This window comes from Sceloporus occidentalis, unplaced genomic scaffold (assembly GCF_023333645.1).
Source record: "Sceloporus occidentalis isolate IW3139 unplaced genomic scaffold, rSceOcc1.0.p SCAF_2, whole genome shotgun sequence".
NCBI classification, from domain to species: domain Eukaryota; kingdom Metazoa; phylum Chordata; class Lepidosauria; order Squamata; family Phrynosomatidae; genus Sceloporus; species Sceloporus occidentalis.
The window spans coordinates 196285252-196297229 of NW_028316982.1; the positions used below are offsets into that span (position 1 = coordinate 196285252).

Consider the following 11978-nt stretch of genomic DNA (forward strand, 5'->3'; position numbering starts at 1 on the left):
CAAAATTCCCCTGAAGCCAAGATGACCAAATTGAGGTTGTTGTACTTTGTCAACATCATGAGAAGACATAAACCATTAGAAAAGACAATAATGCTAAGAAAGGTAGAAGGTAGTAGAAAGAGAGAGAAACCACATGCCAAATGGCTTGACTCAATCAGAGATGCTATGGTCCTGACCCTGTAGGACTGCGCAGAGCAGTGAAGGTCAGAGGGTAATGTAGAAGTCTCATCCAAGGAGTCACCATGATTAACATGAAGGCAGTTAACAACACAAAATTTACCCATATGAGCCTGTCCAGGCCCTATGATCTTTGGTCTTTGGAGAAGGCCCTTTTCTCCCACCACCTTCACAGACACATTTGGTGGGAACTCAGAAGACAGCCTTCTCAATGGGCTTCTGCCAGACTTGGGAACTCCCTACCTAGGAGGCAAGGATAGCTCCCTCTTTGTTTTCCTTCCATCAGCTAATGAGAATTCTTTTCTGTACCAAGAGACTCAAGAGCTGTCTGCAATAGTTTTTTAAATAGTGTCCTGATTTTTATATTTTGCTTTTGCAATAGCTGCGTTTTAAATAATATTAATTCTCTAGCTAGAGAAATTCTGTTTCAGCATTTCATCTTTTGTGTGTGTTTATCTATGTGCTTCATATAATTTATGGTCCAGATATAGGGAAAAGGTAGAGTACAGTGAACAATAACAGCCCCAGTAGCAATTTTCCAGTTCACAATTTTCCACTCCAGGCTAGTGCCACATATTTTAAAACTCTAGAATGCAGTGGGCTGGCAGCACTGACCTGCCTACCATGAACAACTGGTAAAAGAAGGTCAAGGTAAGGCATTAAAGGAAATCCTGATTGATAACTTCAGCATTTTTTTTCACTTTTATATTATTTCCAGTAGAAGGGGTGTTTACAAAATGAGAGCATCCCCCTAAGAAATGTTTATTCAATCTCCAAATTTCTAGCATTGCAGTAACTTAAATTCTGAGCCAAGCATTTAGAAATTCAGTTTAGGCATCCAAAGAAAAGGGACAGTCAAAGTTACCAAAGGAATGTGAACACAGGAAATAGAAGAGTTTAAGTGTGAATGATTTTCAGTGTCTGAAGTCTCCAGAAAGCTAGACATTTGGGGACTGAAAAAAGAAAAATTTTGTGGGTGTTAGCAGAAATTTGATTTGGAGGGGAAATGGCCTCATTTTACCCTTCCTTTAGATACACGCCTTTCTTTGCGTTTTTCTGCTGTGGCTGCAGCTATCATTGGCTGTGACCCCGGATTGACTTTTATGTGGGCTAACAGCCCTTCTTAAGAAAAACATTCCCCATTCTGACAGAGTTATGAATACTCTAAACATGCGTGGGAACAGAAAGCACATTTTATCTGCGCTTTCTGTTTCTCAGCGCTTTCCAAAAAAGCACTTTTAAAATCCACAAATAAAAACAAAGTTGAAAGTAAGATCAGAGAAACACAATACTCAACATGCAGCTGTAGACTGTTTCACACACACAGCTCTTCCTGAAGATGGTTTTCTTTCATCAATGCTATTGGTGATCACTAACTGAGGCCAAACGTTGATGACTTGGGTAGTTTTACAATTGAATGTGATGCAGATGTGCATAGCAGAATATATGCTGTTCAGTTTAAACATTTTAAAAAATAACTCATTAAAAAAGAGGCAGGAGGAAACTGCAGTCTGCACTCCCATGAACATTATACCCATGAAAAGGCTTAGCAAACCTTACCTAATCAAACCACACAACCAAAAGTAATTGGGTTCACCAGTTACTTGCTTCAGTTCAGGTCCATTTATACAACAAACCTCCTCTAGATATACTGTGAGGACCCAGATTGCTTTGTGCTAAGATTATTACCCACAATGAGACTGCTAAATGGCACTTTAATTTCTTCTGACATGAAGGCAAACATATATTTTGTTGACACAGTGATGGGACAGGGAATGTGTGCTCCCAGAGGCCCTTACATCCTTGACCACTGGCCATGCTAGCTGCAATTGATGGGAGACAGAGTCCAACAATGGCCTCAACCCAACATCTGCTCAGTGTAGTGTAGATATCGGCATGTGGACCTATGCTGTGCTGAGCCATATATCACCACCCCAACCTCTTCTAAAGCCGCAAGGACACCTTGTATAGTTGTTCATACTTCACAGTAGCAGACAGGCTCAGAGAAGGCCTGTCAACCCCCACCCACCCAAACCTGCATCTGCACTGAGGTGTGTAGGGGTCCTCTGCGGGTCCCAGCACTTCTATAACCATTGCAACTGCATCCACACTGCAGAATTAATGCAGTCTAACACCACTTTGACTGAAATGGCTCAATGCTATAGAATTCTGGGATTGGTAGCTTGTGAGATATTTAGCCTTCTCTGTCAGAGAGCTCTGGTGCCACAATGAATTACAAATCCTAGAAGTCCACAGGATGGAGCCATGACAATTAAAGCAGTGTCAAACTGCATTAATTTGGGCATGTAGTGGCAGCCTGTGTAAAGACAGTGAGCAGGTAGGATCAGAGAAGCACCTGGATGGGGTGGTTTCCAGATGCTTCTCTAATCCTACCAGCTAACTGTAAAGCACAGAATGGGCATGTGAGGTGGCTTTGAGGCTTTATAGTAAGGCTGAGGGGTGGAGGGCACTGGACACTGCACAGAGAGGAAGGCAATACCAACCCCTTCAGCTCCCCACAAAAAGCATACACATGCACAAGAGACACTTGCATAAGTGAATGTCCCTAACTGAATTCCGGCCATTATCTGGAAGGATACACATTCCTGGCATAGAGGTGCCCTGAAAGATTAGCATCCTTTTAAAAGGCTCTAACAAATGGGTAGGTCGGCCCTAGTCAATATTGTTTTCTTTTTCTTTTTTTTACTTCAAGTCTGGTTACCTTTATGGTCAAAATCAGGTCAGATTTGTTACATTTAGCTTAACTCAGAAGTTTATGGCTTCCTTGAAAGCATCAACAATAGCTTTGTAGCTCACTATAATATAGACATACACACACATTGGGATGTACAGTTAGGGAATCAGACAGGACAACACCCTTTTGTTCACAGCATAGAAAGCAATTTTCCTACCCTTAGAATTTCTCTTGAAGCCTCAGTGTTCACTTTATTAGATTACCTGGCCTGAAGCTTGAATGTAATAGAATTGGGATCATTAGAGCAGTCCACACAATATAAACAATCAGATTACTGTACAGCTGTGGAGATATTGAAGTTGGCATTAGGTACCTTTACTTCTGTTCTCATTCACCATCAATCAGTCAGCTAAAATTGTGTTAATACGGCTGTGCTGAAATTGCTCAACTTTGCTTATTTTATAATTTTTGCAAATCATCACACTCTATTTCTGCATGGGTTTTTTTCTGTTTTAAATTATTATTATTTTTACATTAATTAAAACCTATGGGTGAAATCTCATAAGAAAGGGATGGGAATTAAGATGCCTGTAGCTTTGAGATGGGATATACTAAAAGCCAATATTCCCCTTAATTATTAGACTTCCCAGTAATTAAAGTTCTTGAACTATGCAATCTATTAAAATAATAAAAATTATAAAATAATACTAGAGATAGAATGTAATAAAGCTAAGGTAAAATTGGCAACAAAACATAAAAACACTACAGCGTATAAAATGAGAGTAAAACCAGCAGAAAAATAAAAGAACACTAAATCTATAAAAACACTAGTAGAAACCAACAACGACCTGGAGAAATTACTGAAGAACGTTAAAAAGAAAGCACCAAGGTAGGCTGAATGCTGAACATCAAGAAGATCAAAATAAGGACCATGGAAGAGCTACAAGAATTCAGCCTAGATAATGAGAAAATTAAAATAGTCAAAGAGTTCCCATACCTTGAATCAAACACTGAGCAGAACAGAGACTGCAGTCAAAAAATCAGAAGAAAATTAGGACTGGGAAGCTTGGCAATGACAGAACTAGGTAAGATCCAAAACAGTAAACATATAACTTCTAATGCTAAAGTAAGGTTAGTCCAAGCCATACTTCATTCCAAACATTATGGAATTAGTCTCAGATCTACTCATCCTGAAAATGGTAAACTTATGCAGATGTCACTAATGTAGACAGTGAACACAGCCAAAGGACAGAGGGATAGGACTGCAGCAGGAGGTCACATCTTGAAATGTTATTCTTGTTGTTGCATTGTACCTTGAGTTCAACTCCAATTTATGACAGGCATATAATAGGGTTTTCTTGGCATGATTTAGCCAGAGGTTTGTCACTGCCTTCCTCTTTGGTTCAGAGAATGCGGCTTGTTGAGTGGGGATTCAAACTATGGTCTCCCAGCATCCTAGTCCAACACTTAAAGCATTACACACCACCAGATTATCTGTACAAACAAAAATACATGATCTTTCTAGCTTCCTCTCTCCCTGCCCCCCAACCCACACATGCACACATGTAGTCACTGGATGCACTATAAAAGTCTGCATTGGTCAGGTCAGGAAACAATGCATGCAATGGTGAATGAAGGCTCAAGTCAGTCTGGGAAAGCCATGGGATGGAGGAAATCAGCCAATTTCCGGCTTCATTTCCCATTATTACAATACTGCTACTCAATAAGCTCTATTATTAATAACCTCTAAAGATATTGGAAGCAGAGATGTCCAGCACCAGTACTACATTCTGAGAACATCACTGCCTCTTCCACAACAGTTTAAAAAAACAAGGTTTGATTTCATTCGATTTGGTCTTATTCTGTGATTTCCAATAATTTGGTCTCATGCCTCATTATGTTGCTATTTGAAAAGAGATTGTGTAACTTGCTTCAGTACTAGGTATTTCCTTGGCAGGCTCCCAACATTTAAAATCAAATAGATCTTGTAGTGTATGAGCTAGACAGAGAATTGCAATGTGAAGCATGAACTGTTTGATCAGCTGTTTCAGAGTGCTGAAAACCCAGCAGACTAGATTCAATGCTTTATCTGGACTATCCAAATCAGATATAAAGAGCAGGTGGAAGCGATAGACAAGAATATGTACAATGCCATGAGTCAAATAGATATATGAGGTTAAAATCCAAAAGAACATGTTGCACAAAACCACTAGGCAAACTATGTGGCCTTCCGATATAATAAACTCTATGTACTTTCATTTTCATAGGCAAAACTAAAGATGGTTTTTATGTTCAGTCAATAAATGTCATATAAACTATGAGGAAGCAATTTTTAATTCTACTGTGAGCTTGGATGACAGGTGGAAAGACATGTGCTCTCCATTCTCAATGTGTGGTTTCTTTTCTTCAACACAGGACACTTTCTTCAGGAAGCAAGGACAGGAGACCTGTTTTAAAATGGGGGGGGGGGAGTATCATTATCAGGTAGGTTTTTATTAAATGGAGGGGACAAATTACTTCTCCCATCCTTTACCATTCAAATATCATTAAATATGAAGACTCTAACAAGCACAAAGTCTAGTTAAATACATGTTCAGTGTAGCTTACTCCAAGTACATCTCCATAGGATATATTGCAAGCAGGATTCATTATTCCTAAAAAGGCTCAGCAACAGTAGCTGTCTTAATAGTGCTTGATCATTTAGTACACTTTTGATTGGTAATTCCTGCGGAGTCTCAGCTAAACAGCAGTTTTGGTGGTACACTTCTGCCATATGATTTTGGGGTAGCTCAGCTAGCTTAGTCTCAGGATGTTCCAGGGAGCATTACTGAAAATGAAAATTAAACTTCTGAGCTTGACTTCTCTTGTAACTACTAGATTTTTAAAAAAAAAAAAATCAGCTAATGTATACACACACACATCATATAGATATAGATATGGTGTGAGCATAATCCTAGATTTTTTTAAAAAAATTGGAGTGCTAGATTTTTAAAATAAAATCTAATACAGTATAGAAGAATTAGAATCAAGAAAATGGGAAGCTTAAATCCCATCTGGAGTACCACCTAGAGTAGACCCATTGTATGGTAAATTCAGGACTGGGTTTTCTCCACCTTTTTCTGCTGTAATATTTACAACTTCCCCTCCTCCATAGCAATATTGCTATGGAAAGACTAAGCAAACATTGATCAGTGGAAGGAAAATGGTCCATAGTAATTACCTACAGCTCTGAAATAATATGAGCCTTGATATTTTAAGTGGCTATTATAAAAGATTTGTCAAATAATTAATAAACTAAATGTTTTAAAATGTGGCCAGGGTGTCTTATAATCACACAAGTCTACCAGCTGATTAATTTATATTATAATTGGAAGTGTTTGTCTGTTAGTTGTGCTATACAAAGCCATATGTTTGATACCTGAGTAACCAGACTTGGTGCGTTACCTAACAGAACAAAAACAAAGACACACGGTAAGATTTGGATCCAGTCTGTCAACTGCTTTGGGTACTGTCCCCCCAAAATGTCAGATTTCTGCATATGTATATTGCTCTAGAATGTATATTTATTAACTCCCCCTTACTATTTACTTTATTTAAATATAGCCTGAATATTTTCATGCAAGTTTGTGCTTGATTGGCAAAGTTCAGCTCCCTTCCCCACAGAAAATTGCTGGTTTGGGTCCATTTTACATGGAACTTGATGCAAATTTAATTTGATTGTATGTGGTGCCACTCAAACATTTGTTTCATTGAAATCTTAACCAAAATAATGAACCCAGTCAACACTAGGTACATTTCCTAGTACAGTGGGCCCTTAGTATCTACTGGGCAGGGACGTAGCTAGGATTTTAGGAAGGGGGAGAAGTCCAGACTAGGTGCCACCATTATAATGGGGCTTGGGTGTGGCGGCAGAGCAGCACATACCATTCATTTTTCTAATGGAAGGGGGGGGGGGTCCGGACCCCAAGAACCCCCCTCCTTGGCTACGTCCCTGTACTGGGGTTTGATTCCAGGACATCCCACCCTACTCTCCGCAGATATCAAAGTCCATGGATCCTCAAGTCCCATTAAATACAGTGACATAGTAAAATGGTGCCACTTATATAAAATGCCAAAATATCAAGGTTTGCTATTTGGAAGATAGATAGATAGATAGATAGATAGATAGATAGATAGATAGAGATATATATAATATTTTTAAATATTTCCAAACCATGGATGCTTAAATCCATGAATAAAAAATCTGTGGATATGGAGGGCTGACTGTAGTATTGTTATATTACTGTATGTTTGAGAGTACTGTAGTCAAGGCAATTTTGAATACTGTTGCAAGGTTTTGTTTGCTGTGCTGAGTAAGTGAAAAGCTAGAAAAGTTGGCACATTACATACTTTGTATTTCAGACTAAGTAATCTTTAAGCAGATAGGAACGCAACATTGTTCACGTTATCTTTAAAGACTCAGCAGAATTTCAACTGCCAGCTTTACTATTACACAGTGGAAGGAATCCTAACCAGTAATATCCAGTTTCCTTATTCTACCTTCTTCCTCTTAAAAGAACAGAAGAGAGAAAAGGGCTGTGATCTCAAAATACACTGGTGTGTTAATAAATCAGAGAAGTGAAAGCTCTTTGTTTCTAATGTGTACATTTCACATGAAGCAAAGATGGCTGTTGCTAAAGACACAGACTCCAGAGTTTGCTACACAACTCTGTAACTTGCAGAACAAATGGCAGGGGATCTAGTTAGTGCCACAAATCCAACATTCCCCTATCCCATTCTTTAAAAAAATAACTTTAAATTTGTTTCGTTTAAAAAAAAGAAAACTCTCCCTTATACTCTCTTAATTGAAATATTGGGGTACCTAGTACAAGAAGCTACTGTCAGGACAGACTAAGGAGAAACAGAAAGGTTTCCAAGTGGCAAGGGAGTCAGGCAAGGCTGTATTTTATCACCCTGTCTGTATAACTTGTATGCTGAACACACAGCAATAGCACTTTACATTTCTATATCACTTCATAGTGAACTAAACACTCTCTAAGTGGTTTACAATGTGTTAGCCAATTGCCCCCAACAAGCTGGGTACCCATTTTATCAGCCTACGAAAGGCTGGAGGGCTGAGTCAGCCTGGAGCCCTGCGGGTTCAAACTCACAACATTGTGGCTGCAGTACTGGCATTTAAGCACTGTGCCACCAGGGCTCCCTTTACACATACAGTATCATGTGTAAAGCAGGATTAGACTTGGAGAAAGGAGGCATGGAAACTGGAAGAAGGAGCATCAACAATTTAAGATATGTGGATGATACCATACCATTAATAGCAAAGACTTGAAATGATTACTGAATAAAATAAAGCAAGAAAATGCAAAAGCAGATTTACAATTGAACATTAAGAAAACAAAAATAATGACAACAGACGATTTACATCACTTTAAAGCAGATGATGAAGACATTGAAACAGTTTGAGGTTTTCCATACCTTGGCTCAGTCATTAATCAGAATGGAGACTGGAGTCAAGAAATCAGAATAAGACTAGAACTTGGAAGCTATGAAGAAACTAAACATTCAGTCTGATAATAAAGGTCCTTCCTGGATACCAGTTCACTTCATGCATCTCAGGATATTACAATTTCTTTTACTCAGTTAAAAAAGTGAGTCTCAAAAGTGCTTCAAGGTCCATTTGTACACTGATATTTTCAGACCAACACAGCTATGTCTCTGAACTGGGAGCTGTGTAAAATGTGTGCATGATATGATCAAATGGATAGGCAGAGTTTCTTTTCACTCGCTTATAACAGCAAAACCTGGGATCTGAAAGGTGCAATATTGGGAACAGATACAAGGACATACTTGATCACACAGTACACAGCTAAACTACAAGTTTTTGCTAAACGTAGTGGTTTCAACAGCTTTAAAAATGAGATTAGAGACATAAATGATAAATCTACCAGGGCTCCTCGACATGATGAAAGCTAGACATTTCCTGCAGCATGAGAGGCAATGTGCCTCTGTGTATCTGTTGCTAGGGACAGGAGGGGGAATGCTGTGAGGATCCTATCTTGTTTGAGGGCTTCTTCCCATAGAGCTCCACTTGACCACTGCTGGAACAGAATGCTGGGTGAGACAGGCCTTTGGTCTGATTCAGACCGGCTCTTCTTATATAGTTATGACTCAAAGATAAAAGTTCCGCCAAGCAGACCTAATTTTTGCTTCAGGTTGCAGAATCAACCATGCCTACATACAGTTTTGAGGAAGGAACTCATCTGTTGGAAAATTCTTCTGCAAACAGAAGCAGCACCACAATTCAATCCATTTTTGCTGGGAGAGGTTTTGTGGACGTCATTTCACCCTTATGTTCCCTCTCTCTTTGGCCAGTTATCCACCCCAGCTTCTCTTTCGTAAGATTATCTTTAAAAAAACACTTCTCTTCAGAAGGAAAAGAAAGAATTAGGAAAGTAACATACATGGCATTTCCCACTGCTCTCTCTTGTTTTGTGCCTCCAGTTCTTATGATGACCCTAAGATGAACCTATCATAGGATTTTCTTGGCAAGTTTCTTCTGAGGGGATTTGCCACTGCCATCCTCTGAGGCTGAGAGAGTATGGCTTGCCTAAGGTCACCCAGTGGGTTTTTATGCTTGAGCCCTGATCTCCAGAGTTATAGTCCATTGTTCCAACCACTACACCATGCTGTCTCTCTGCTCTACTTCCTCTTTCACCCCCTCTCCATCAATGGATATTTGATGATGTTACTATAGCCACTCCTGGCTGCGAAAAAAATGATGACAATTTAAGTAGTATCATAAACCAGACAGAGTCCACTGTGGCAGATCCATTGACTCTTCTGGAGAAAGTGACCAGATAGCATAACCTCAAGGAGGAAAAGGACATTCAAGAATAATGGACCTTCCAAAATCTTGACATCCCAAAAGCTAAAAGCTACTAACACTAATATAAGTTCATGCTTCTTAGGCATGCTCAAAATGGAGGACCTTTTCTAATTCCTCCTGGATGGAAGGCTGAAATGTAGGACATGTCTAGGATGTCTGGTCATCCTGCCTCTGGAGCATATACATTAATGGACATGAAGGGCCTGCAATAATTAAAAAAAACAAACTTCTCATCTATCATAATTTCAGGCCAAAATATATCATTCCCAGCTCCTGCTCTGTGTATTCAGGATGCAGATCCAGGGTCAAAATGGACAGCAGTCTAGCTCACAGCAAGTGCCACTTTCAGGATATATAACACACACATCACAAAGGATATACACATGATCCAAACAGACCTGGTTTGGCAATTGGGTTGGCAGGAGTAAGGGAGAGCCAGCATGCTGTAGTGGTTTGAGTGCTGGGCTATGAATCTGAGAGACCAGGGTTCGAATCCCAGCTCAGCCATGGAAATCCACTGGGTGACTTTAGGCAAGCCACACTCTCTCAGCCTCAGAGGAAGGCAATGGCAAAGCCCCCTCTGAACACGTCTTGCCAAGAAAACCCCATGAGAGGTTCAGAAATGGCTTGAACCTAAAAGTCAGGGGGCTGGCCATTCTAAGGTTATAGCTGCATCTCTTATAAACCATTAGGGAAAGGGATCTTGCAGCACCTTTGAGATGGGCTGAAAGAGAAAGGTTGGGAGCTGAGCTTTCCTAGACTTGCTTTGCATGCATCTGAGGAAGTAGGCTCAAGTCTACGAAAGCTCAGGCTCCCAACTGTTCTCTTTCAGTTGGTCTCAAAGATGCTGCAAAATCCCTTGGCATATTGATTTTCCAGACTAACACAGCTAGGTCACTGAATTCTATCAAGTTACTTGTTAAGGGGTATAATAATGATTGATCATTAGTTATTATTAGTTATTGATGAAGGTAGTATTATAATTATTGATTATTAGTTGTTATTAGTTATTGGTGAGGGGATGTAATAATTATTGATAATTAGTTATTATTAGTTATTGATAAGGGGGTATAATAGTTATTGATTATTAGTGATTGGTGAGGGGTAGAATAATTATTGATTACTAGTTATAAGGGGGTATAATAATTACCCAGCAGCTGGGCCAGAGCATTTCCAGCTTCCTAAGGTGCTTCTGGGGGCTCCCTGGAGGCCAAGGCACCTGCCTCTCCCAGGCAGCAGGGATCGAGGGGCGGCCTCAGGGAGCCAAGCAGTCTCCCCCTGCGCTCCCTAGATACGAATTTCCCAGTCAAGATGGGGGGGGGGGTAGAAAGAGGGGGGAAAGACCTCCCCCTCGCCTTGGACCTGCCTGGAAGGAAGAAGCCCGGAGGAGGAGGAGGGGGGGCTGGGCTTGGGGAGGGGGCAGCAGCCCTTACCCGAGATGCCTCCCCCGACCACCACCACGTCGCACCGGCTGCTCATGGCTGCTGCTGCTGCTGCTGCCTGGCTCCTCTCTCCTGCTGCTGCTGCTGTTGCTGCTGCTCTTGCGATCGGCTCCGCCTGTTGCTGCTGCTGGGGATGCTGCTCCTTCGGATGCTGCTGCTGCTGCTGCTTCTGGCCGGGAGGAGGCTGGGGCCAGGCAGCAGGAGGCGCCCTCCTCTCCCTCCCAGTCCCCGCCTCTCTCAGGTCGGGAGGGGCAGGGGCTGGCTCTCCAAGCTGCAGCCACACTGGAGCAAGGACCCCACCAGCATGCAGCCCCAGTCTCTGGCCAGAGAGGCCTGGCGTCCTCCTTTTCCCGGACCTGCCCCTCATGCCAACCTCCTGTCCAGGAGGAAGCCCCAAGTGCCCCCTCCTCCATCCGGAGCACCCCTAAGCAGCAGCCTGCATTTCTAGTATTTCTCTTGGGAGCCCTTCCTTTGCAGCTGCCCTGCATCTTCCAGGAATGTCCTCCCTTTGGCGGGGCCTGGTCCCCCTTTGCTCCCCCTGGCATGAACCCCTCCTGAGGGGCTCCCACTGCAAGCTCCATCCACCCCAATGACTGTCCCATTATATCCAAAGCTTCCCCTCTTTCCTTCGTGTCTTGGCCCCTCCTGGTGAACTCAGACTACAAGCCCCATCAGCCCCAATGACTGGCCCATATCCAATGCTTCCCCTTCTTCCTTTGTGCCTGGGCCCCTCTGGACAGATTTGGACTACAAGCCCCATCAGTTCCAATAACTCTCG

The 11978-nt window shown here is 41.5% G+C and overlaps 1 protein-coding gene across 2 annotated transcripts in view; it reads right to left on the reverse strand.

The window, feature by feature from the left end:
* The window catches only part of LOC149319520 (amine oxidase [flavin-containing] B-like), a 58967-nt gene extending 47707 nt beyond the window's left edge, over window positions 1–11260 (reverse strand). For both annotated transcript variants that reach the window (XM_089511896.1, XM_089511895.1), the window contains exon 1: window positions 11192–11260. In XM_089511896.1, the coding sequence (XP_089368022.1) occupies window positions 11192–11237 (46 nt within the window). In that variant the 5' untranslated portion in view covers window positions 11238–11260. The remainder of the gene's footprint in view (window positions 1–11191) is intronic.
* Between the last annotated feature and the right edge of the window lie 718 nt (window positions 11261–11978).